The sequence below is a fragment of the Nyctereutes procyonoides genome, unplaced genomic scaffold, assembly GCF_905146905.1.
Source record: "Nyctereutes procyonoides isolate TBG_1078 unplaced genomic scaffold, NYPRO_anot_genome, whole genome shotgun sequence".
Taxonomy (NCBI): domain Eukaryota; kingdom Metazoa; phylum Chordata; class Mammalia; order Carnivora; family Canidae; genus Nyctereutes; species Nyctereutes procyonoides.
This window is the reverse complement of record NW_026575044.1, coordinates 30591572-30619442: the sequence shown is the minus strand read 5'-3', so window position 1 is coordinate 30619442 and position 27871 is coordinate 30591572. Positions and strand designations below refer to the sequence as shown.

Genomic DNA, 27871 nt, shown 5'->3' with positions numbered 1-27871 from the left:
ATCTGCATTGCTAACATTTTCTCCATTTCTTTTGGAGATCTAGAGAAAACAGAAAAATCAATACATCAAGCCCTAATGTGTAGCATTTGATGCCTGTGTGGTAAATATTCCACTCTGGACAATTTCAAGCTTTGCCAGAGCAAGACATCATTGAATGCAGAGCTGGGAACAGTAGCATGAGACCCAGAAGTGTCAGCAGCAGTTGCAGAGAAGTGTACAACCCTGCTCTTAACAAGAGCTGTTCTGCGCCCAGGTTTTGAATCTTCAATGTTTTTGAATCTGGAAAATAAGGTCTTATGAGCTCTCTTCACTTTTGTGCAGTTCTCCCTAGAGGGTTGCTGGGATACATGCTAGAATAAACCATGGCAGCCCCAGAAGGCACAGGGGCTGAGCCTGTCCCCTCCTTCAATTACACAGGCCTCCCTTGGAAACACCTCTTCTTCCTTTATCTGCGTCTACCAAGGTTTTGTAGTAAAGTTAGTTTTGCCTCTGCCAGCCAAATGCCCCTTCTCTGGTTAAAAAGTTATTTTGAAACCAGACTTTCTAAGTAACAGATAGTAATAGTATTCAAAGGATAATCCTCGGAGAACGTTTACTGAACTAAGACAAAAAAAAAGCACTCACTTTTTGCCTTTCATAAAAACATCGAATTCTCAGACGTGTCCCTTTCTGCCACCATATAATTAATTCAATAACTAAAGAAGGGGAGAACTGTTAAAGTTAGGAAAGCAGACTTCTTTTACAGCTTAAAAATCAAAACAGAAACATGGGGGCAGAGGGGGAACACATGACATGCAAACTCTTCTCCAGCCCATCAATCCTGGGAACAGGCAATAGAATATTATCAAACGTGGTTGACTCTAAGCAAAAATATGAAATGGGCTAAGTGGGTTATTATTATTATTATTATTATTATATTATTTTGGCTCCTTCAGGACCTCTCCCCATTCCTGCTCCTCCCACCAGCACTCCTCACCTCCCTTCTAAGCACTGTTCTGGAGTCCCATTCCAAGAAAAGCTTTGCTCTCACAAGCTGCTGGGCAAATCTCATCAATTATGGTAGGTTCTTAGGGTACCTACAAGTATTTGCACTTTAATGGAGTCTTCTGGAAATCAAACCTAGGGGTATGAATCTTAATGAAAAAAATTTCAGTTGAGATTGAAAGTTCTTTGAGCAGCACAGGCTTCAAAACACTCAGTGCTCTTCTAAGGAGCCAATTTACTCCCCTTAGGAGGCATTTCCTTTGCTGCTTGATGAATGACCCGGTCCCTTGTTGCTCCTACAAGGCCTCACCACAAAGCCTGTCATCAGCGCTCTCTCTGCCAGATGGGAGTACTTTTACAGTTAGGGGAGACTTGCTTTGTTTCTGAGTGACTTCAGCTGACCCTTAAGCCCTGTTCTCTGGTTTCCTCTCCACAGGTCCTTCTGGATTCCTGTCTTCCCCTCCACTCCCTACAAAGGCTGGTAGTAGATGCTGGAGATAGCTCGGAATTCAGTGCTAAATTCTCCATTCAGACAATCTGAAGTTAGTAGTGTTCTATGTCTAGTTATGCCAGAAGTATGAGTTAGGCGTGACTTCACTTGCTCTTATTGATATGTATATTTAACTGCAGAATGAAGGGAAAGATTAAGATTTAGGTAGACACCATTATCCTAGGGCCACCTGGAAAAAAAACTCTGGTTTTATTTGTCTGAAGATACCTTTGTTTCATTTCCATTCCTAAAAGGTATTATTGCTGAGTTTAGAACCCTGGCTTGGCGGTTCATTTTTCTTTCAGCTCTTTGAAGATATTCCCCCAACCCACAGGCCCATTTTCTGGTTTTCATCATTTTGGTTGAAGAACATGCGATCAGCTATGCTGCTTGTCTTCGGAACTCAAGATTGTATTCCCCCCACCACCACCACCTTTTTAAAATTCCCAGTAGTTTCACTTTGTGGCATCCAGATATAATTTATGTTGTTTGGGATTTACTAAACCACTTGAATCTGTACCTTGATGTCCATCTTGGAAAATTCTCAGATTCCTTTCAAATACCATCTCTGCCCTACCCTCTCTCTCCCCTCCTTCTGGGACTCCAAATAAACATAAAACTTTCTCGCTGAACCAGGTATGTCCCTTACTTTTTTTTTTTTTTAAGATTTTATTTATTTATTCATGAGAGACAGACACACACACACACACACACAGAGAGTGAGAGAGAGAGAGAGAGAGAGAGAGAGAGAGAGAGAGGCAGAGACACAGGCAGAGGGAGAAGCAGGCTCCATGCAGGGAGCCTGACATGGGATCGATCCAGGGTCTCCAGGATCACGCCCTGGGCTGAAGGTGGCACTAAACTGCTGAGCCACCCGGGCTGCCCTGTCCCTTACTTTCTTGTGTCCATTTTCCAAACTTTTGTCTCCTTGCTTCAGTTTATTTTTTTCCTGATCTGTATTTCTTGTTTCCAAGTATGTCAGATGTGTTGAAGGCTCTGCCTCTCAGCTGCTTCTTCCTAAGTAGATAAACACTCCCAAGGCCATGTAGCCCCAAATGATGGTCTCTTCTCTCTAGACTTTCTTCTTCTAGATTCTGGTCTACTAATAAGGGACTATATTGTTAACACTTTGTCTTAATAAGATGTTTTCTTCTCTGTTTACTCTTTAGACTCTTTAGCAAGACGACTAAAGCACCTAGGCTACCATACCCAGCTTCAGTCTGTAATGTTTTGCTTTAAGATTTTATTTACTTATTTGAGAGAAAGAGAGCATGAGTAGGGAGGGGTAGCGGGAGAAGCAGACCCCTCACCAAGCAGGGAGCCCAATGCAGAACTCGATCCCAGAACCCTGAGATCATGACCTGAGCCGACAGCAGACCCTTAACCAACCGAGCCACCCAGGCACCCTTGCAATGTGGTTTTTTTTCAACAGTTCAGTAAGCATGATCTTCCTTTCTCCCAGAATATAAAACAATTATCCAGATTTGTAACTGGGCATCAGACAGAACATGTTTAAAGACAAAATTCATTTGCTCATGTAAAACAAGGCCACCAAGGAATGCAGGAACAAAGGCTGCACTTCATGTTTGCAAACAAAGCTATCTCAGGAAATTGGTTTGGCCTGCTATAATTAATATTGTTGGTATTTGTTTTAGATAAAGAATATATTAAGTCCTCTGAATTAAAAAAAAAGCATCTCATAAATCTATACAGTGAATAGCATGTCTTTATTCTATTTACATTTGTTATAAATATAATACATTTTTGAAAAGCTTATTTTTAATTAACTTGAGTAGATTTATATTTTAAACAGATCAACTCAATTGTTAAAGTTACATAATAAAGAATATGATAATTTAAATGACAAAAAAATTTCATATTGTGAAATAGTGCACCCTATGCTGAGATGAATGAGGGAAAAAAAAGTCAAACTCCTTTCAAAACTATATTCAAAGCATCAGAAAAAATTTTCTTTTTACAAAGTTATGTATAAGCCATAGGAACCACCAGATACTGAAGTATGAAGACTCTATAACCAAAGTTCAAAACTGATTTTAGAGAATTGTGTGAAGCAAGACAGGAAAATTTGTATTTAACACTCTATAGAACTTCACAGTAAAGCTGGAATTTATAGACTAATGGCTTAACAGGAGTATTGCCAACAAGGCCTTTCTTTCCTCAGAATCATCTGTTATATTCATATACCATCAATAAGTTGTAACAGCAGACTTAGACATTGGTTTTTAAGACAGGGCTTAATAAGGTGCATGGATATGTTGAAATTCTGTATTATGAGCATGTAAATTATTACCAGGGTTTAAAGAAATACAAAAAAAAGAATAAGTATTCTCAGTCCCACGTGCTTTGCATCATCAACACACTGACAAGTCGAAAGTATTTTGCAGCAATCCAACACCAACCTCCATAACAAGTTAGGTATTTCAAATACTGCTGTTAAAACTCATTCAGTAAAATAAAACTGATTCTTGTGGATATCAGTACAAATGTGCAAGTTGTCACACATTATTGATGATGATCAGGGCAGGCATGGAGTTCTGCTGACTTGTTTCAAACACTGTAACTTGGTCCGATAACTTGGCAAATACTCTAGGCGTTCCCAGGTTATAAACACCTGTATGAACAAAGCATGCTTTCAGCTGCAAACTGTGAATCTCCTGGCTTTTAAGCTGAAGTTTATATTGTGTTTGTCCAAGCCATGTAAATGACCCATGGATTTCCAATGCTTCTGGACTATGTGGGAGAAAGAAAACAGTAAGTTGGAGGGGTTTTTTTCTTTATAAATTTTTTCCTGAAGTCCCAGTAACACATTCATCTAGCGATTTTACTTCTAGAAACTATTTCATAAAGCCAACTATTTATTAATAACAACAATAATGGCAATAGCTAGTATTACTAGTGCTATAATAGCTAACATTTGTTAACAGTTACTATGTTCTAGGCATAAGTGTTATCTCAATGCTCACAATAGCAGCTAGTAAATGATGGAACCTGATTTCAAACCTCAGCTTTTAACCAACTGGTTATCCATACCTAAAAATAAACTTGTATACAGGAATGTTTATAATACTAAAACTGTTTATAATGCTGAAAAATGGAGAGCAACCTATTATCTACCAGTAAGGCATTAGTGAATTTATGACACACATAATCATACATAGAACATGTCTGGACTCCAGAGAGCTGACCCAGTTCCTATCTGGGTGTTATACAATAATAATCTGTGTATACTTCACATGAATTTTCTAAAAATCCAAAAATTTCTGCATTCCAAAAAGCATCTAGCTCTTGAGATATCAGATATGGGAGTATGGACTTGTATTTTCTTAATTATTTAATAATAATAATAAAAAAAAACCTTTAAAAAAAACTTCTGTTGCAAACTTGATTTTCCATCACCAACAAACTTTGCAAAAAATTTGTCTCTGATCAAAACAATCTGTTGCTTTTGGAAATTGCTTGTCACTCCGTCACTGCTGTAATGCTGAGACAATCCGCAGTAATTCTTCTGTAACACTTCTGTTACGTCAAACACAAATCCAGGGCTCATCTGAGTAAAATTCCTCTGTGTTAAAGTCCTTATGGGCATAACTCAAAATATTAAACTGTTCTTAAATAAATCCTAAACTACAAAATAATCTTGCACTAAGTGAATCTTTACCTTGTTGTTTTATGCCGAAGATCAACTATTACATCAACATCAGCCTTAGAACAATTGGATAGTAAAAGGGTGACTGGTACCAAACAAAGACTGTGGAAGGAAAATAGAGAGGTTAAGCTGTCATTTTATTTTTTAAATCAACTTTCTTGAAAATAACACTCACAAATACCTAAACAAGATCCTTAAAAACAATTAGATTCAAGAAAGGAAAAAACTGAGTTCCAAAATTATTCAAGACACAGTATTTGTGTAATTAAGAAGAAAAACATGTTCCAACAATGCCTGAATGTTAAATACCAGAACACACACATCCACAAAGTCATTTTGTTTCCATTTATTAGAGCTACTCTTAAAAAACAACCAAAGTGTTTCTTGGTAATTATTTCTCAAAATGAAAAACAAAAGTTTATAACATAAATAACTGCAACCAGGAAAGATCAATGAAGTAAAAATAAATTCTGAAAATGCCAACAACTAATCCTGTTCTCTTTGTTTCTTGAAAATTACTTTGAGAATTTGACCTTGACTGATATTTGCTTTTCTACCAAAGATTTTACTTCTAGAAACTATTTTAGAAACTAAAACTAATCCTATACAACAAATTATGAGGAAAGCCTTTTTAAGTGGACACATTTGCTCAGGTAATTCAGTTTCTGATATTGCTTTGTAATTAATAGATTACTAAAGCATTATTAAGCAAAGAATGGACAGGCGATGACAGAGGAAGACGTATGAAGAGACTGGTACAGATTTTAAATCAAGAACATAAAAAATAAACATAACCTAGGCACAAAAGAAGCCTGGTTACATATTAATATTTTATTGTATAAATACAAAGAATAAAGAGATAGTAAAAAATAAAATATGGTAACCTTATAAGTGCACACAAAATGACTAAAAATCTGCTCAATGTATTTTATGCTTTCAGAAATGGTATATCCTCTTACTGACAAATGTTTTCCAAACAAGACTGCAAATAACAGATTTCTCCTAACCAAAAAGCTCAGATAAATCAAAAACATATCCTTCACTTGTGCTGGTGCTATGCCCTTACCTCCCCCACAAACCAAACTTCTCACAAGAAAAGGAAAGCAATCAAGTCTATTGAGTAGGTTTCCAGTCTGAAGCACCCTTTTGGTTAATTCCAGTTGCATAATTTGTAACACAAAGCAAAACCTCAGGAATTTTTTGATCCTCAAATGCCAAATTCTCCACGCCTTATCTAAATGCCTCTAGAAATGTGAACATCTGGATGTTTCCTAGCCCCAAACCAAACTCATTAAGTTCATTCCTTCTCTTCCTCAGGCGGTGCTGACCCTGTGTCAGTGGTCAGCACCCCACCACCACCCCTGCATCCGCCCCAGTAAACCTTGGGCGGTATACTAAGTGCTGCTTCCTACTTGGGAATGGAGTTACTGCCTCGCCAAGTCCCCATTCCTAGTTTTCTATTATTCTTCACAAATTTCTGTCAATTCTTTCTCCCACACATCTCTGGAACCTGATTACTTCACTTGATCTTCATTTTCCTTACTAGTTTAAAGTATCTTGTCTCTTGGTATACTACAACAGCCTCTCGATTAGTGCCCTGCTGCAATCCATTCTTTACATGGGGTGTTGCTCATACTGTGCTTCTCACACCTGAACATGCATCAGTATCACCTGGTGGGCAGGTTAAAAAAAAAGACTGCTGGGCCCCACTCTCAGTTCTGGTTCAGCAGGTTGGGGGTATGGCTCAAGGATTTGCATTTTAACAAGTTCCCAGACAATGCTAAGGCTACTGGTCGGAGACCACATTTTAAAAACCACTTTATACAACAGTCTTTCAAAAATGCTGATCTGATCAGCCACACAGAGTACCTAGAGACCAAACTGCTGACAACTATCCCCCTGCCACCAAGTTTAGCATTATTAAAAGCCTGGAAAAAAAAATAAATAAAGGCCTGGGTTCTACAGTTATAGTTCAAAAATGAGCTCAACAATTCTGTACCTTGGTTTTCTCAACTGTAAAATAGGAACAATAGCTGTATGTAGCTCTTGGGCTCGTTAGGATGATTAGGTAAGATCAAATATGCTAAAGTGCTGAGAATACTGCCTAGCACAGGTTCAAAAGCTCCATAAACAATGTCTAATATGACTTATTTTGAAAGCTATGACAGCTAAACTCATTATGTTTCACATTTTGTTATCATTGGCCATATATTCTTTCTCATTTTTTTTTTTTAAAGATTTACTTACTCATGAGAGAGACACAGAGAGAAGCAGACATAGGCAGAGAGAGAAGCGGGTTCCCTGTGCAGAGACTGATGCAGGACTCGACCCCAGGGCCCCGGGATCACAACCTGAGCTAAAGGCCAACGCTCAACCACTGAGCTGCCCAGGTGCCCCTCTTTCTCATATTCTAATTCCTGTAAGGCCTGGGTGCTACTGCTGTAGTCAAACCTTTTACTGTCCCATTCCCTCCTGCCTTTCTGTTTACATGAAGAACACTCCCCTAAAGCTCCTCAATCTCTTCTCTTTATGTTTCTAGTCTTACGTTAACTGAAATTTGGCTGAGTACACAGCTTTCTCCATAGCCCTCTCAACAATAGGCACTGTTTTTCTTCCAAAGTCTTCCACAGCTTCGGTCAGAGTGTATCATTAATGTAGTTCTCAATGCCACTTCTTGATGATTTCTTCTTCCTATCTCTTCTGTCAAAACATCCATTTTTTGTCATAAACTACTCCACAGTTTTTATCTTTTTTTATGTCCTCATACTGACATACTAAACCACCAACAGTAACTCAGTACAGCAGATTCTCTGGGGAAACGGGAAAGGAGGAGTATTTTGAAATATCCTAGGTAAAGATGAGGGAAGAGTCTGTTTCACCTCCCAACTCCCATTCATCTTATAAATCTGTGAAGCAGCGGCATACCACCTAGATGAGAGACACTGCTCTAGGCTTCTCTTCCATATCAGCTATTGGCTTAAATTATTAAAAGCTTCAGCATGAATTTGCTTTCTTCTTTTTAATCCTAAGAGACTTGTAATCATGTGGACAACTTTACTGTCTTAACTCATCCAACACCTTCCCAAATTCAGTACTATACACAACTCAACTGCCTACTTTCCATGACCATATAGGGATAATTTTTAGTCACCTAAAACAGCTACCTCTGCAATAATACTCTGTCAGTCCACTCTCTTAACAACTATCTCCCATCTTTCCAGCTCTCTCACTCAATTATACTTCTAATCTTAGTTTCACTAGGATGACCAATCACTTTGGCCCTCAATTTCAGTGTTTCTCACTCATGGTAACAGTAGTGTAACTAAAATTACTGTTTAGTACTTCCCTCACCCTTCCTATTGGGGGGACTGTGAATCATCCTTGTTGACTGTGAAGGTGAGGCTAATTAGCCGATGGAATATTAATGTCTTTGATGTCAACAGAAGCCATAAGTGTGCTATTACAATATGGTTCACATTTGTACTCGAGAGAGATATGCCATGAGAAGAACATATCCAAATGCTGCTCATTTGGACTGAGCCCAATATATATGTGGTGCAGACAGCAACCCAACCAACCCAAAGCCTGGAGATGAGCTTCAAGCCAAATGGTAGTTGACCTGCACGTCCATGAGTACAAGACTACCTTGTAGGCTACTGAATTCTGGAGTGGTTTGTTTTAAAACATACTACTGTGGCAATAATGACTGATATGGATGCATGCTGGTATCAGATGAGGACATTTAAAAAATACAGATGCCTGGGTCCTATTCCCAGAGATTCTGATTTAACTGGCATTGAGCACTGGGATTTTCAAAAATTCTCCAGGTAATTCTAATGTGCAGCCAGGAGGGTTGGAAAAAAACTGCCACATTTTATTGATCCTTATCTAACCTGTCTTGTTTTCACATACTTCCATGCACAGTTTTATTTAATGGTGGTTTTATTTTTAACCCACTACTCTACTTTAGCTTAATCAAACCTGCCCTGCTTCACATACTACCCTGCACTGCCTAGATTCTATGATGCTTTTTAATTCCAACAGAATCATGTGGAAAATTCCAAGGATATTTAATCCTTGTCTCTAAGGCATAGCCAAAGCTTTAACTACTAAGGTTAAAAAGAAGCACTGTGGAATGGAAGATATTCAGGAAGTACATAAAGAACAGGTCCAATAAAAAGAGACAAAGTAAAACAATGGGTTTAAATTGAAACATCAGGGAATTAAAACTACCCATGAAAAGTACAAGATGTCAAGACAGGTTCAACAGGGATAAAACAAAAATTTTTTCCCCTCACCTATGGCTGCATGTTAGAACATTAAGACCTGGACAAAAAGGATTTTATAAATAACTTAAATGGTTAAAATTTTTTTTAAATCTGACATGGAACAAAGGGAATTCCCATATACTGCTAGTGGGATGTCCAAGTTGGTTAGACTACTTTGGAGAAATTCCTAAATACAAAAAAAAAAAAAAGAGGCAAGCACACATACACCTGGAGATTATACACAAGATTATTCACAGAATTCAAAAGAAATCAAATATGAAAACAATCCAAAAGTCCATCAGTAGTAAAGTAGATAAACAGATAAACTGTTCTGGTATGTTCAAACATTCACGTGGCAATGAAAATTCTGTTTTATGCAATAGTTGGCAATTACTAACATAATATTGAGTGAAAGATGCTGGACATAAAAAGAATATACTCTATAATTCCACTTACATAAGAAGTTCAAAAAATGCCCCACAAAAATCAAACTATAGAGATATATGTACTTAGAAAAATCAAGCAAAGCAGCGACTATCAATATTGTGGGTACAAGGGGTAGTGACTGGGAAGGAATACACAGGGGGCTTCTTGATGCTTGCAATATTCTATTTCCTAAATAGAGGTGGTTATTTGGGTGTTAACTTTGTGGAGAAAAAAATCACCATGGTCACATATTTTTGTTTTTGAGCACTTTTCTGTGTGTGTTATATTTAACAATGAAAAGGTTTAAATGTGGTGAGTACCATTTAAGTTACTTTTTAAACATGTCTGATGGGGCAGCCCCGGTGGCGCAGCGGTTTAGCACTGCCTGCAGCCCAGGGTGTGAACCTGGGGACCAGGGATCGAGTCCCTATCGGGCTCCCTGCATGGAGCCTGCTTCTCCCTCTGCCTGTGTCTCTGCCTCTCTCTCTCTCTGTCTCTCTCTCTGTGTTGCTCATGAATAAATAAAATCTTAAAAATAAATAAATAAGTAAGTAAGTAAGTCAGTCAGTCTGATGTTAACTCTCTGTCAAGGTCTTAATTTTGCCTAGCAATGTGTTCTTAGCTTCTTCTCATTCCTCTCAGAAGTTAGCCTTATCTCACTTCTCAAAAATGTTCTATCCTTTATTCTCTTACCTCCTATATTACTTTGTGTAGTTAACCTTGCTCCTAGAAACATACCCAAAATGGAGGCACTCCATAATGTGTGAACATGTTAAAATTTCTCCCTACCTTCTTCTGTCCCTGTTTCAATAGCAAGTACAAAGCTAAACCTGTCATTCTTTGGTGTATCTTTCCACCTATTAAGGATTCTGTTATTCTCCCTGTATCCCATCATCTCCTTCAGGACCATAAACATATCCATATCTTACCTAGTAAGAAAACAATACTGAATAGATAATTCTGGGATCTCTGTTAATAGCCCAGCTTCCCGAAAGAGTGGTCTACACTTGTAGATTACACTTTATTTACTTACCTCCCAATCTCTCCTAAACCTATTATATTCTGATTCCACTCCCATCGCACAGTAACATTCTTCTAAGAAACCATCAATGGTCTCTTATTGGATCTGACAATAATAACCAATAATTTTTTGGTCCATTTATTGCTTGACATTTCTGCAGCATCTTAAACATTTATATTATTTTTCTCTCTTTGAACTGTTCTCTCTCAACTTTTGAGATAACACTTTCTCCTCATTGGTCTTCTAATTACCTCTCAACTAGTATTCTTTGTGTATTCCTTTTCCTTTAACTCTTTTCTCAGATGTCATTGTTCTGCAGGTCACTGTTCTCTTCTTGTTCTATCCCACCCTACCCCACCCTTATGTAGGGTAGATTTTTCACCAAAATTCATACCTTCAAGTATCACTTACAGAGTGGTGCTAAGAGACTTCTTTCCATCTTTTCTTATTGCTGCAAACCAGGAATTTTTTGAAGTGTCATCTGACTTAGGACTTTTTTATTTTTAGAATCTTAAGTTTATGTAATCAAGCTACTTACCAAAATTACAAATATAGATAGATGCCCCTTGAACAACACAGGAGTTAGGGGTGCCAACCCCTACACAGCGAAAAATCTGTGTATACCTTTTGACTACCCAGAAACTTAACTACTTACAGCTTACAGTTGACTCAAAGCCTTACCAATAACATAAACTGTCAAATAACACATATTTGGTATGTTATATGAATTATATACTATATTCTTAAAATAAGGTAAGCTGGAGAAAAGAAAATGTTATTAAGAAAATCCTTAAGAATGTTCTGTGTACACTTGAGAAGAAAGCATTTTCTTCTGTTGTTGGATTCAATCTCCTGAACATGTTTGATAGGTATATTTGGTCTATAATGTTCTTTATGTCAGCTGTTTATTAATTTTTATCTGGATATTCCATTATTAAAAGTGGGATTGAAGTCTTCTAGTAAAAATAAATAAATAATAAAAAATAAAAAAATCCTTAAGAGAAAATACATTTATAATATTGTATTTATCAAAAAAGATCATGTAGAAACAGACCCATATAGTTTGAACTGCATGTTCAAGGGTTTACTGAACATTATTCCCCAAGAATTTTAGCACTTAGTAAATCTTAATAGTGCTAAATTTGGACTGTTTGATGAGTCTATAGTCATTTCTTACATTTAGTATGTGTCTAAAACAAAAACAAAATGATACAATATTTTTTCCTTGTTTCTGACTTAATGATAAACCTGCTCACCAAAAGGAAACTATCGGCAACTGAGGTGTCGAATGCAATATCCATCTCTAACCAGAGCTCCAATACACAGTAATTGTAGTAAAGGGTAAATTACTTAAGAGCAATTTCCATACACTCAATATTATTCTAAATTTCTTCTATTATTTGGGTTAATTCCATTGTTAAATAAATAAGAGTATGTGCAAGTGTGTGCACACATGCATTATAGACAAATCTTAACAAAAATAAGCCTCAGACCTTTTTTGATGAAATGGATGATTGAATGATTCTGGATAGTGAAGACTTGTTTTAATGAGATTAGAAAGCTGGTCTACTGATGGTCTTAAAGGAACTGTAGTGTTTTCTGGCCTGAAAAATTTTAATAGTTCCATTTCTGGTGGCTCCTGAGAAAAGAAAAAAATATATATGACAATAAAAACATCTTGTAAAAATATGGCATATACAAACAAAATAAGTTAAAACCAGTTGAGACAAAGGAAAGCACAAACAATACAATACTTTTTCTGCTGTTAAACTAACAGATTCATCAGTGATACAATTTAGGATAAAGAACCTAGGATCAGAATCATTTATTCATTCCTTATGTGCTGGAGTTAGATTTGAATTCTAGGAAATTCACATACTAACTCTATGATCTTGGATAAGGTATTCAAAATCTGCTGTGGTTCTCATTTGGTAAAATTCCTTATTACTTAGTACTTAAGCCACAGACACTGAATTAATTGTATAGCACCTGCTTTAATAGTTGAAGAACTAAAATTGCCTTAAAATTTCACTTTGTCAATAGACTGCTGTGTTTTAGAGATGATAGCGTTTCATCTGTACTAACTGAAGGTTAACATGCATCTAGAAGTCTCAAGATAGCCTGTGTCAGGCACACGGTAAACATTTCAGTAGGTATCATTATCACCTAAATGAAAACAGAGAATATCATCCCCTTTCTACTATTATCTTTTTAAATCATTTTTACTCCTTTTTTTTTTTTTTTTTTTACCATCCAGGAAAGTTCTGATTTTTGATTTTTAATTCCATGCTAGCCTAGTTGGGATTTTGCTCTGCACTAGGGATTGGCAAACTATAGTCCCATGGGCCAAATCCAGCCTGCAATCTGTTTTTGTAAAGAAAGTTTTATTGAAATAGCCATATCCATTTGTTTACATACTATCTATGGCTGCTTTTGGACTCCAACAACAGAGATGAGTAACCAGCACAGCCTAACATATTACCATCTGATTATTCTCAGAAAAAGTTTGCTGATCCCTGATCTATAAAGCTATAAAAGCAAGAACTAAATTTGTTTTTGATTTCTAAGTCAGAGAAAAGTAACTAGAGGTTTACTTTGAAGGAAAGAAGAGGAACAGAAGCAGAACTTCTAGGGTGCTAGTTCTGTTCTATTTCATGATCCGGGTCCTGGTTATACTGGAGTGTTCTTCAATTCATGAAATTCAATGAGCTATTCAACTATTCTGTATTTATCTTACACTTTAAGAGAAAGTTCAAAGAATGTATTATTGTTTAATATATTCTAAATGTAAAAAAAAGAAGCTGTTGTTTGAGACTTCTAAATTATAAATAAATTTCCATATGCCACTTATTAGGAGGAAAACACACGAACAAGGGCCTTAAAAGGATACCAAAAGCCTGAGCTAATTTATTGAGAGAATATTTAAGAGTTTCCCTTCTCCCAGCTTAAGAGTAGCAAAAAGTATTTTCATAACCAGTGCTAAATATCTGTCCAGTGATTTGACAATAAGCTTCTGATTCATACCTTATGATAGTTCTACCACAAGAGAGGCAAGGACTAATGAACTTTTACCTTTGTCTTCTAAGTGAGTAGTAAGCTAAGGTTCATCAAGTTGTATAAGTAATTTGGTCAACAATCTGAAAGTCTTTGGGCTCCAAATCTATCATTCACAGTATTATGAAACTGCCTTATATCCCAAGATCAGTTAATCATATAAAGAGAATAAAAAATATTTCAAAGGTGCAAAAATATTTCAAAGGAAATATTTATGTAAATATTGTAATTTTTAATTATAATTTATAATATTTATGTAAATAATGTAATTACATGTTGTAAATACATATGTAATATGTAAAATGGATATGCCATTCATGGTATGTAAAATGAAAATACAACAAAAATAAATTTTATATAGCAATCACTTTTTCATTTTCTAAATACTATTTCTGCCAATGTTTGAGAGGTTCCAAATTATCAAAAACTTATAACTATACAACTAGAACTTGGGACTTCTGTATTAATCAAAGGTAAAAACAACCAAGTTTTTAAAAAAGAAAAAGATATGGGGTTAAATTTGATATCTTCATTAAACCTAACGGAATATTACCATTTGTAACTACTGAAGTAAAAACTGATTCAAGATGTAGAATTGCCAATGGATGCTAAAACTAGTGGACCTAGGTCTGATAAGAAATCAAACATTTATTACATAGGTCCAAATTATCTCCCACAAATTACTTATTAGAAAAGGAAAGGAAAAACAGAACTTTACTGTAGACAAATATGGTGCATACCACCTTAATCAAATGATCCAGCACTGGTAATGAAACAAATTAACATCAAGTGCTTTTTGATATAATATACTGGCAAGGACATAACATTAATTCTGTAGTATTTCTGTCAAAAATGCATGACTTTAATCTAATCATGAGGAAACACAAGGAAAACCCAAAGAGGTATTATTCTACATTAAAATAAATGCTCCATGCTCTTCAAAGATGTCAGTGACATATTGACAGACCAAGGCTCAGAAACTGTTCCAGATTAAAAGAGACTACAGAAGACTACAGAGACCTGACAAGTAAATGTAATGCATGATCCTGAACTGGATACTGGTTAGGAAAAAAAAATTGTTACAAGAATATAACGGAGACCTCTGATGACATTTGAATATGGACCATAAATGAGTACTGTATCAGTGTTAAACTTCCTGAATTTAGTGATTATGTAAGAGACTGTCCTTATTCTTAGGAAAATGAGGACAGAGGAGAAGGACATCTGCAATTTACTTGGGAATAATTACTTGGGAATGATTAAGAAAAAAAAATCAATGTGTACATAAATAGAGAAAAAATGGTAAAGCAAAGGTAAAATGCTAACCAGTGGTGAAAACTATGAGAGTCTTTTATGCTAATCTTGCAGCTTTTCTGCAAGTTTGAAAATTGCAAAATAAAAGCTTTCAAAAATAATGAGAAAAGATTAAAATTAAGATCCATTATTTATCAACAATACAAGGCCACTGCTTAAATTACTGGATGTGCTTAGACTTTGTTTATACATACTATGGGAACTTTTTAGTGAAATAAAATAGTGTTTTTTTTTTTAATTTTTTTTTTTTAATTTCTATTTATTTATGATAGTCAGAGAGAGAGAGAGAGAGAGGCAGAGACACAGGCAGAGGGAGAAGCAGGCTCCATGCACCGGAAGCCCGATGTGGGACTCGATCCCGGGTCTCCAGGATCGCGCCCTGGGCCAAAGGCAGGCGCCAAACCGCTGCGCCACCCAGGGATCCCCTAAAATAGTGTTTTATGAGAAAAGACATTAAACGCTATTACCAGCTGCTGCCCCTCTCCACCGGCCATCCTTTACATTTTATGCTTTGCCTTCCTGGAGGTCTGGGCATGTTTCCCTTCCTCTCAAGCAAATCAATTCTTTTTATAACTACGAATTCTAGATTTAATATAGAATATTTATTAGAAACCTCAAGATCACAAGCGCATCTTAATACTTTTACAAGATGCTAATAAATTTTAATTTATGTTCATTTCTCATTTTAATTATTTGCCACCAACTCCCCACTCAAATCTCAATATAAAAGGCTGCACAAACCAGATCCCTTCCAAAACCCAAAAAACCTAACAATCAAAAACTCCACAGTTCACAAGAAGACCCAAAGAAAACTGTTATTACCTGTTTCTGAGGACATGAAAAGGCTTCTTTTCCTATGGTACGAAGAAGAACATGATGCTGACCTTCCAAAATAAGCTGCTTACTATCTTCTACTACATAAGCCTAAGACAAAGCACAAAAATGTTACCTTTCTTGGCAGTAACCTCAAAAGTAATGAATGCAATATTTTATGGAATTAGTAATATGGCTACTTAACAATTATCAACACTATGGAATGTCAGCATTTCCACTTTTATTTATTGAATCAATAAAGAATCTGTCAAAATGTGTTTTATCTCAATTTAACACAGTTGGCCTGGACATTTAAGGGACACATCTTAAAATCTTTTCCAATTTTCTCTACAGCTCTCAAGAAACTTGTCCAGGGGTCCTAGGTGGCTCAGAAGTTTAGCGCCTGCCTTCGGCCCAGGGCATGATCCTGAAGTCCCGGGATCGAGTCCCACATTGGGCTCCCTGCATGGAGCCTGCTTCTCCCTCTGCCTGTTAAATAGTTTTAATTAAAACTCTCTGCCTCTCTCTCCCTCTGTGTCTCATGAATAAATAAATAAAATCTTTAAAAAAAAAAAAAAAAAGAAAAGAAACTTGTCCAAAAGAACAGTGCTATAATAACACAGGCCTTTTTGTTACTGGACTGTCAATATACAGGCAAAACATTTTTTCTCATAGTCTTGCTTCTGAAATGCCCTATGGTTTATCTAGTAGAACAAAATCAGTGAGTACAATCCTAAATCTTTTTTTTTTAATCATAAATCTTATAAGTGGAAATGTCACACCCTTGGATGTCTTAAATAAGTACATATGCTTAAAAAAAAAAAAGGCTAATTTCATCTATATCACAACTGGTTCCAGCATATAACTCATCACCCTCTTAAATTACTTCTGTCCCAGAGAAAATGTTATATGTAAATGGGTCTGGTATACTGTTAGCATCACATTATGCAAATACAAAAGCTTAAAAAAATGTTTGACAAGTCCAACTTCTTTTACTGTTAGATTCAACAGACACAAAATTTCTGAGCCAAAATGCTATAAAAGTTTCTAAATGTTTTCATTTCATATTTTCAATTTCTCTATTTTATCATGGCTAGTCTGCCATCTGCAGATCACACTTGGAGTAGTGCTGCACTAAGAAACGGGACAGCCCAGGACCTGCTCAGTGTCCATCAATACGCAATCCAATATACCTGATGGGGTAGACCTTTACCTGAGTGGATGAATGCGGACAGGGTAAGGTTCTGAGAAATGTCATGTTTTTTCCAATAGTCTCATGGGATTGAATAAAAATAACCCATAGCCATGATGAATTCTATAATGTATTCTCCTCTTTGCACAAAGGCTTTAACTTTTTAAAACAAACCTTTTTGTTTGGTTAAGATTGGTTAGGAATTACTTTATGCCCCTTTTCCAATTATATTTCAGAAAAATGTTGTCTGAACTCTTCATTTTTCTCCCGTACCACATTTTATTGAAAGACTCCTATGCTACCTGTGTTTCCTACTCCACAAATTAAATGACTTCTCAAGTTTCCTTTCCCTCAGTGTGTCATTTTTGCATTATCTAGAGATCTCACTAAAGAAAATCTACCAGTCACTTCTCAAATGAGTGTGCGATAAACTTATCTCAGATACTAGACATTACCAACTTAGTATCCTATTCTTTATTCTATTCAAACTTCCAATTCCTAGCCAAGGAGTATCATAATCTTAGTTTTCTTCTTTGTGTGATCAGCAATACTAGAAGTGGCCTTTTATTGAGGGCTGTTTTTTAAAAGATAAACACTTGTCTCCCCAAAGTTAACTGTGGACTTAACAATAAATACAAATTACAGATATATTTATTCAAAACTTTGTCTCAGAAACATTACAAACTGTTATGTGGCAGAAATCTGTGGAATGCAGCCACATACCCCAAGGGTTAGTATACGTTTAATAAGTGGTTGGTTTATATTAAGGGACAATACTGCTGAGCCTGAAAATAGAATCCTGATTCTAAGCTTCAACAACATTTGATTTCATGCTAAAAATGTGTAACTGATCTTTTTAATATTAAACACTTATAATCAATGAAAGTACCAATTTGTTTAAATAGCTTTAATTAAAACTTATGCAAAAAAAGAAAACTCATGCTCGCTTGGTTTCAAAAAAGTTTAGTAGAAAATGTATGATGTAGTAAAAAAGAATAGGGTATCTGAACCAATTTAAAAATACACGTACTGATCATCTACTATGGGCATATCTCTCTATGTGAGCCTTTATTACAGACAACACAAAATCAAACCTTTCCATAGTGTTCCGGAAAATATCCTTAGGCAATTGTTTTTTAAAAAGTATAAAAGTATTATATTTTATAATATAATCTTATTATATATTATATGTAACATATATAAGTTCTTATATGCATAAGATACAAATGGGCGCATTGTAAAAAAACAAGCCTCCTTTGTATTATAGCTCAGGTAATCTTAAGACTAAGGTTTAAACAATCTCATTCTGGTCTGCCATGTGTGGATCTTAATCTGGATCCGATTTTTAAAAAACTGAAATATTTTCAAATAATCTGGAAAAACTGAAAACAGACCAACAAATAGGTAATAATTAAGAATTATTGTTAATTTGGCTCAGTGAGATAAAATACTCTGGGGTTAGGTTAAATAAGAAAGTCCTCATCTGCAAGAAGTAAATACAGAAGCATTTGTATTTGATAAAAAAATGTCATTAAAAAAATACTACAGCAAAAAACAAAGGAAGGCAAAAATAAAAGAAAACAAAGGAGAGGGGCTAATGGAATAGATGAAAGATGAACAGCAAATTAGTGAATATGGAGCCTGAGTAATACGTATCTGAAGATTCATGGTACTATTTTTTCTTTTTCAGTGTTTGAAAATGCCCACAATAAAGATTTAATAATAATACCGCTTTCATGGAGCTTATCATATCTACAATATTCTCAGTACCACTAAGAAGTAACAATAACAGAGAAGAAAGTTATATAATTTGAATGAATTCTTTCTCATTATGGGGAATGCCTGGGTAGCTCAGTTGGTTATGCATCCTGGGATCAAGCCCCACATCGGGGAGTCTGCTTATCCCCCTCCCTCTGCCCCTCCTTCCCACTCATGCTCTCTTTCTCTCAAATAAACAAAATCCTTAAAAAAAAGTATTTAAGAAGTCATTATGAACTGTTAAAAAAAAGTTATGAAATGACTTTAATATTGAAAATGAAAATTTTAAGCAGAAAAAATAAAAGTAACAGCTTACATTTGTTCTTCAGCTTAAGGCTCAAGTAACTATAAGCAAGGTTTGCTGAAATAATTCAGTAACACATACCTTCCATAATACGACAATATTCAAATCCACCTCACTGCACTTCTGAATTAATCTCACAGCATCCTCTATTGACTGTTTTTCTGCATGTACAGATAGCTGGGCTTTCTTTAATTCAGAAGATAAACTTCGATAAAAGAAGTCTGCACATGGACTTGCTGAACTTATTATCTGTTAAAAGAAAATCACTTATCTACATAAATGTTTTCAACTAAATATACCCTGCTACAATTTATATTTCTCTATATACCAAAAGGCTTACTATTCAATAATTTCTTGTCAATTTGTCAATACAAGAAGGCTATAAAACACAATAAGACATTTAAACACCTAAAATATTTGATATAAATTACCCTGAATCTTAAAGCTGTTACCTAGAAATAATTAATCTACACTGGATTTTAAGTTTGACCATCCAGAGAGGATGATGGGTAGTTCTAAGAAAATGAATAAAAAATAAATTACTGAAAAGTAATATTCTTTGTACTATTAAAGTAACAGAAATATTTCTCATTCAGATAGTTAGAACACCAGACAACATCCAATTAAAACAGAATGCAAATGGAACTACTGGTCTTAATGTGGCTTTTATACTTGAAGGAAAAAAATATGAGAAGAAAAGAATTTTTTTAAAAAATTTTAAATGGAGGGATCCCTGGATGGCTCAGCAGTTTAGTGCCACCTTCAGCCCAGGGTGTGATCCTGGAGACCCGGGATCGAGTCCCATGTCGGGCTCCCTGCATGGAGCCTGCTTCTCCCTCTGCCTGTGTCTCTGCCTCTGTGTGTGTGTGTCTCTCATGAATAAATAAATAAAATCTTTAAAAAAAAATTTAAATGGAATCAAAACTGCAAGATTTCCTTTAATGGAATACTGTGTTTCATAGTAAAATCCCTACACTTATGATTCCCTGCATTCTAGGCTATATTTTATAGATACTAAGTTTCAAGTTAATTATTAAATATTAATAAATATATGTTTTCCCCTTTAAGAGTGAACTATTTTCTGGTAAATAATTGTCCCCATAGGTTTCTCATTAATCTGTAGTGCTTGGTGAGTTCTATTTACTCAACCAGATTCATCAAAAGGGAAAATGTCTTTGTTTCTGCCTTCTTCAGTACTCCTATACAAAATTATCTGGCAAGAAATACAATAAAAATTACAATCTTAATACAATTTAAGGGTCTTGATTATGTCTCTAAGGATTTTAAGTTTCAAAAAGAAACAAACAGAACAAATAACCTGAAATCATGAAACCTAAACTCAAATCATTCAGGTGGCACAGTGTCGCCAAAAGTCATACTTGTTTTGGAATTACTGGACTTTTGGTACACTGAGATATTTCTAAAAAATTATTTCTTCAAATAGTCAAAAGATAGCCATAAAGAGTCTGTCAGATGAAGGCAAATAGCAAGAGAAATACAAAAGTATAAGAATGTTTAGAATTATCAAAGGAAAACAAACCGTAACAGAAATAGTAGCAATAATAACAGTAACAGGGCATAACTACATGGAATTTTACACTCTTGGTCCAGTATTTCTCAAAGCAGATCACCAGATCACCTATTCAGATTATCTACAGAGCTGGTTGAAAATTCTTATTCCCAAACTCCACCCAAGACGTAATGAGCCACAGTTCTAGAGGTGGGGAGGCAAAGCTTCATCTTTACAAAATTTCCTGTATCAAAAATAGGGTCTGTAGACTGATAACCTCAACATCACCTAGGAGCTTATAATAATTTAGTACGTATATTTTATAATAAGTAAACTCTAAAGCCAACGTGGGCTTAAACACACAACCCCAAGATCAAGAGTCACATGTTCTACTGAGTGCACCAGCCAGGTGACCCAGCTTATAACAATTTAGAATCTCAGGTCCCACCCCTAGGCCTACTGAATTAAAATCCGCATTTTAACAAGAGCCTCAGATTACTCATATGCACATTCTCTGTAAGTCTGTAAACCACTGCTTTCGGTGATCTTACGAATAATTAAGTTGGACTATCACTGTCCTAAACAATATATTTAAAATCACAAAAAGTTTATTATTTGGATGTCAGAACCATGTGATATACCAAAATCTAGACAATAACACCTTTATGTCCCAGTGTGATCACTTTCCCTAATTTAAATAAGTTCCCTTGTATAATCCAATTTCGTTTTTTAATCCTAAGGATCATACTTTTTTCCTGTGATATTCTCAAAAGGAAGTTTTAACTATTAAAATGTTAAAATCCATATAGCATTTCTGGTCTGTTTTGGAACATGAAGGTAGTAAGTTGCAAAACCCAACAAAGTTGATATGCTCATCCTGAAAAGATTTGGGGGGTTACTAAAGCAAAAGTTTTGCCAAAATAGTCAGATATTCTAGAACTTTGACTTTTAAAAATCAAATGCCATTTGCTTATTTGCATACCTGTTCATTTCCAAAGATGATATCTGCAAAGGTATATTTTTCTGAGGGCTGTGTGGCAACTGAAAAACGGGAAAACAAACTAATCATATCATTGGCATGAAATATAAAATGACTATTAAGAAAGTATGAAAATAAAATTAATTTACCTTCTTTTTCTTTACACCGTATTGCCTTGAAGCAAAATTTTCCCTTTTCCCTACTGGCAAGTTTGGCATCTAGAAAGCAAAGAAAAAATTTCAAAGATCTTTCTCAGCTTATGACATGGTAAAACCTAATTCATTATTCAAACTTCCTTAGTCAAACTGGGAAATAATTCATAATTATAAATAATGTTTAATGAAAAACATCTTTGTTTTCATATCCATAAAGTAAATTTCACTCAGCTCTTTTAAAGGATGAAATTCAATTTTCTTGAAATATATATTCATGTGTGCATGTGTGTGAGAGACAGTACAGATAAAAAAGTTTAAAAAGATCAAAACCTGGGAACCAGGAAGTCCACAATTGCATCAACCCATCATTTCATTTCCTTTCAGTATTTATTCACATGCATGATATCCAGATTGTTACATGCACACATTGTGTATGATGCATTTTCTCACTATTCCAAACACTTTTAAAATGTTAATATATTTTAATGACTAAAAATAGACTTGAGCTGTAATTAAATTTAAATTAAAGCCACAGTGAATTTTTCTGTACTAACTATAACCTGCAATAAACTACTCTGCTTTCAATGTATGGGTTTTGAATTAATTCCTTTGTATAAATTCCAAAAGTAAGGTTTACTAGAAGGCTAAATAGGAGTTTAAATATTTTTATATCTTTTGAAATGTACTATATAATTCTTCTCCAGAAAGAGCAAATATCCTTTTGTCAGCTTCACTCCACTCTTATAAGCACTGGCATACTCATATTACTGCCAGGACAATAAAATGACAGAAATATTCTGGAAAACAATTTGTCAATATATATCACAAGTATGTATATTCTTCTGTTTGAGTGTGTGTGTGTGTGTGTGTGTGTATGGAAATACACAGAAAAATCAATCACTATAGAGGTATCGTTATACACAGAAAAAACAGCCTACCAATGGCAAAGGAAACAAAAAGAAACTTCCATATTCTAGTCTACATGTTTCTGTATGATTTGAAATTTTAAAAGTGATCATGTATTCAAGCACCAGTTTTCCAACTGAATAAAGAAAATGCAAACAGAAAAATGTGGAAGAGAATAAAAAGATGAGGAAGAACAGATTAAGAAAGGTAATTTGGTTTGCACTCACAAACTAAAGAACACACAATTTAATGTTTAAAAAAGTTCATTATAAAAAAGGTACCAACAATCTATAATACTACACTAAAAAAAAAAAAAGCAAGCAATGAAGATGTGAGAATTTACTATGAAGAGGGAAAAAGGCACAAACCTTTGTTTTCAGAGAGATTTACAGATTTCTGTAACCTCCAGTGTTTGCTACTGCTTGATACTTGTACTATATGGAATTCCTTAACACCTGCTTCACTCTATCAAAAAGAAATATAGAGGGTCATTTAGAACTTAGGAGCATGAACTTAAAATATTTTAATGAACACAATATTCTGACACTGCTACCAAAGTAAGTACGATTAACATAAAATGAAATTTTTACTTTGAAATAAACAATATATGTTTTGGAAAGCTTAAGTTACTTAAACCTCTCCTTAAACATTGTTTTTTTTTTTTTTTTTTGTGTGTGTGTGTGTGTGTGTGTGTGTGTTTTTAAGTAGGCTCCAAACCCAGAATGAAACTCAGTGCATGCTTGAACTCACGACCCTGAGATCAAGACCTGTGAGTTGAGATCAAGAGTTGGGACATTTAACTGACTGAGGTACCCAAGTGCCCCCTCCTTAAACAGAGAAGTCAAGAGACACCTGGGTGGCTCAGTAGGTTAAGTATCTGCCTTCGACTCAGGTCATGATCCCAGAGTCCTGGGACTGAGCCCCACATTGAACTGTGTATCAGGCACCCTGCTCCATTGGGAATCTGCTTCTCCCGTTCCCTCTGCCTGCCACTCCCCTGTTTGTGCTCTTGTCAAATAAATAAAATATTTAAAGAAAACAGAGAAGTCAACATTTTATCTAAGAACTATTTTTAACTATAATGTACACCCAGTGGCAAATTTTAAAATACTACAAGTTACTCAGTTATTAGAAGCTGTAATAATGAGTTACTGTTAAGTATTTAATAGATCAAATTTGTGGTCGATTTTTTAAAAAGATTTATTTATTTTAGAGAGGAGAGAGCACGCTTGTATAAGCACGGGAGAGCGGGGCAGAGAGAGAGAGAGAGAGAGAGAGAGAGAAACTTATTAAGTAGACCCTACAGGGGATCCCTGGGTGGCGCAGCGGTTTGGCGCCTGCCTTTGGCCCAGGGCGCGATCCTGGAGACCCAAGATCGAATCCCACATCGGGCTCCCGGTGCATGGAGCCTGCTTCTCCCTCTGCCTGTGTCTCTGCGCCTCTCTCTCTCTCTCTCTGTGACTATCATAAATTAAAAAATAATAAGTAGACCCTACACTGAGCACAAAGCCCAAGGGTGGACGTAGGGGGGATAATTGGGGGCGGGGTACAGCAGACTCGACCTTACCACCCCAAAATCATGACCTAGGTCTAAAACCAAGAGTCAGAGGCTTAATCAACTGCACCATCCAGGTGCCCCTTGTCAATTTTTAATCAAAACTGTAGCATTTTCTTTTTATTTCTTCTAATCTTTCTGAGATCGCTCATTCTCATCAAGACAAAACAAACAAGAAAAATAACAAATCAGAATCCCAATACACAGTCAATGCACATAAAGTTAAATTATACATAGTTTTTTATTATCCTGAATAAGAGCTAATTTGAAATTATTAAAATTTTAAATTGTGTTAAATATGCTATTTTCTTTGACGAACACCAAAGTATTAGCATATAAACCCCAATTTATCTTAAAAAGAGACAACCTAACAAATTTATAAAGCCAAAAGCAAAGGACATTACAGAATAAGTAACACTTCAAAGAAGTTATCTGAACTTAATCAACCTGAAGCTAAAATGATATTTTATTCATGAGATTTCATTCCCTTCTATAATATTCATTTTTATATTTAGAATATATAAATAGGAATGGTAAAATGTTTGAAATGCTTTATATGAAGAAAATGATACTCTCAAAAATGTGTAAGTGAAGGTTATCAAGTTAATATGGAATGTGAAATCCTAACAGAACCTTGCAAATTTAGTTACATCTATAGATTCTTAATGGTGAGACTAGGGGCACCTGGGTGGCTCAGACAGTTAAGCATCTGCCTTAGGGTCAGGTCATGATCCCAGGCTCTGGGATTGAGTCCTGCATAGGGCTCCTTGCTTAGAGGGGAATCTGCTTCTCCCTCTCTCTCTCTCTACCCCTCTCCCTGCTCATGCTCTCTGTCTCAAATAAATAAAACCTTTTTTAAAAAAATGGTAAGACTAGAAAGCACTTTATCAGATTTATTTGGTGCTGAATTACTCACATATGGGGCTATATATCATATGAATATGTATCACATTAATGCCACCAGGTCCTTTTATTTGAAGAGAGACTTAAAATTACAAAGCTAATAGAAAATTAAGATGTTTTCACACTGTTCTATACGAACATCCCCAAATCCCTAGCTTATGACATCTTGTGGGGTTAAAAAAAAATCCTTTACTAAAAACAAAGGAAACATTTCAAATGTAATTAAAATTAAAATTTAGTTTTAAACCAACTTACAGTATTGGTATTTTCCACATCCACAAAGACTAGCATATTGCCGCCTCTGCCCTCCTCATCTTCAAGAGAATTACTTCTGCAGACAGTGGCTCGTACATTCAAAGACCGACTGGTACAAATGACTGCAGTGTGTCTTAATATTCTGTGGCTGAAGAAATAAAAAATTGTAGATTTAATAGAAGAACCTCTCCATGTATTTTGATTCTCTAGTTCTTTTAAAACCTATTGCTCTCAGGACCAATTATACTCAAAAACAAAGAGCTAATACAGTAAAATTATCCAGTTAGCATAACTTCAGTTCAATTTTTTCTTCTCAGTTTGGAAGGAAACTAATAGTCCCCCAACTCTGGGCATGTCTGCTCACCAAACTCATCAGTACAGCACATGAAAATAATTTTCATGTAGCAATATACGGATTATGCCTCTTCCCTGACAACAGTTCTGAAGCAAGTGATCCCCTATCAAGTAAACCCCAAACTTTCATCTGGCATTCAAAGCCCTCCACAACAGAGCTCTTTACATTTCAATGTTAATTCCCCTTTACTCCTTTTCTAAAAAATATTACCTCTTAAATTTTTTTTAAGTACAATTGAAATACAATATCCTAGGAGTTTCAGGGATAAATTATAGTGATTCAGTATTTGGAAGCACTATGAAATGATCCCTTTGATAAATCTAGTTGCCATCTGTCATCATACAAAACTATTTCAATATCACTAACTATATTCCTTTTACATTACACGTCCCCATGACTTACTTAAGAATTGAACATTTGTACCTCTTAATCCTTTTCACCTATTTCACCTACCCCAATACCCCCTCCCCATTCTGACAACCAGCAGCTTCTTTCTGGTGTCTAGGAGTCTGTTTCTATTTTGCTTTTTGAATTCTATATATAAGTAAAATAATATGTTCTGTCTTATTTTACTTAGCATAATACCCTCTCGGTCCACCCATGTTATCACAAATGGCAAGATTTCATTTTTTTTTTTTTTACGGCTGAGTTACATTCAGGTGTGTGTGTGTGTGTGTGTGCATGCACATACACCTTTATCCTTAGAGATGGACACCTAGGTTGCCTCCATACCTTGGCTATTGTAAATAATACTGCAATGAACACAGGGGTCTATATATCTCTTTGAAATAGTTTGTTTTCTTCTGGTAAATACCCCAAATCGGAACTGTTTGATGGTATGGTGATTCTATATTTTATTTTTTTGAGGAACTTTTATACTGTTTTCTGTAAGTGGCTGTACCAAGTCATATTTCCACCAACAGTGTATGTAGGTTCCTTTTTCTCCACATCCTCAACAACACTTACTATTTTATGTCTTTTGGTAACAGTCAATCTGATAAGTATGAGGTAACATCTCATTGCGGTTTTGATTTGCATTTCCCTGATAAGTGATGCTGAGTATTCTTTCCTTTGCCTGTTGGCCTATCTTAAGTCTTCTTTTGAAAGATGTCTACTCAGATCCCCTGCCCATTTTTAAATTCTTTTAATATTAGACTGTGTAAGTTCTTTATATATTTTGGGTTTATTAGGCTGTGTAAGTTCTTTGTATATTTTAGATATTAATCCCTTATTGGATGCATGATTTGCAAATACCTTCTCCCATTTGGCAGGATGCCTTTTTGTTTTGCTGACAGTTTCCTTCACTGGCAAAAGCTGAGATCCCATTGGTTTTAGCTTGCCGCCTTTGCCTGAGAAGAACCCCTCTCCAAAAAAATATTGCTAAAATCAATGTCAAAGAGCTCACTGCCTATGTTTTCTTCTAGTTTTATGGCTTCAAGTCTTACATTTAAGTCTTTAATCCATTTTGAATTATCTTTGTGTGTGGTATAAGACAATGGTCCAGGTTCATTCTTTTGCATGTAGCTATCCTGTTTTCCTAGCATCATTTATTGAAGAAACTATCTTCTCCATTGTATATTCTTGCCTCCTTTGTCATAGATTAACTGACCACATATACATGCATTTATTTTGGGGCTCTCTATTCTGTTCTGTTACTCTCTGTGTCTGTTTTTGTGCCAGTATCATACTGCACTGATTACTAACTACAGCTTTGTAGTATGGCTTGAAATCAGGAAGCATGATAGCTCCAGCTTTATTGTCCTTTTTCGACTGCTTTGGCTATTTGGGGTCTTTTGTGGTTCCGTACAAATTTCAAGATTCTTTTTTCTGGTTCTGTAAAACGTGCCATTGGTATTCTGATAGGAATTTTAATGAATCTGTAGAGTGCTTTGTGTAGTATGAACATTTTAATAATATTAATTCTTTCAATCCATGAACACAGTGTATCTTTCCATTGATTTG

General features: G+C 35.3%; 1 protein-coding gene across 2 annotated transcripts in view; it reads right to left on the bottom strand.

The window, feature by feature from the left end:
- Positions 1-3182: 3182 nt before the first annotated feature.
- The window catches only part of TRAPPC8 (trafficking protein particle complex subunit 8), an 88798-nt gene continuing 64109 nt past the window's right edge, over positions 3183-27871 (bottom strand). For both annotated transcript variants that reach the window (XM_055324284.1, XM_055324285.1), the window contains 9 exons: positions 25555-25702; positions 23210-23306; positions 21930-21998; positions 21784-21842; positions 19373-19540; positions 16047-16148; positions 12350-12495; positions 5154-5243; positions 3183-4225 (listed from right to left, as the gene is read on the bottom strand). In XM_055324284.1, coding sequence (XP_055180259.1) covers positions 3991-4225; positions 5154-5243; positions 12350-12495; positions 16047-16148; positions 19373-19540; positions 21784-21842; positions 21930-21998; positions 23210-23306; positions 25555-25702 — 1114 coding nt within the window. In that variant the 3' untranslated portion in view covers positions 3183-3990. The remainder of the gene's footprint in view (positions 4226-5153; positions 5244-12349; positions 12496-16046; positions 16149-19372; positions 19541-21783; positions 21843-21929; positions 21999-23209; positions 23307-25554; positions 25703-27871) is intronic.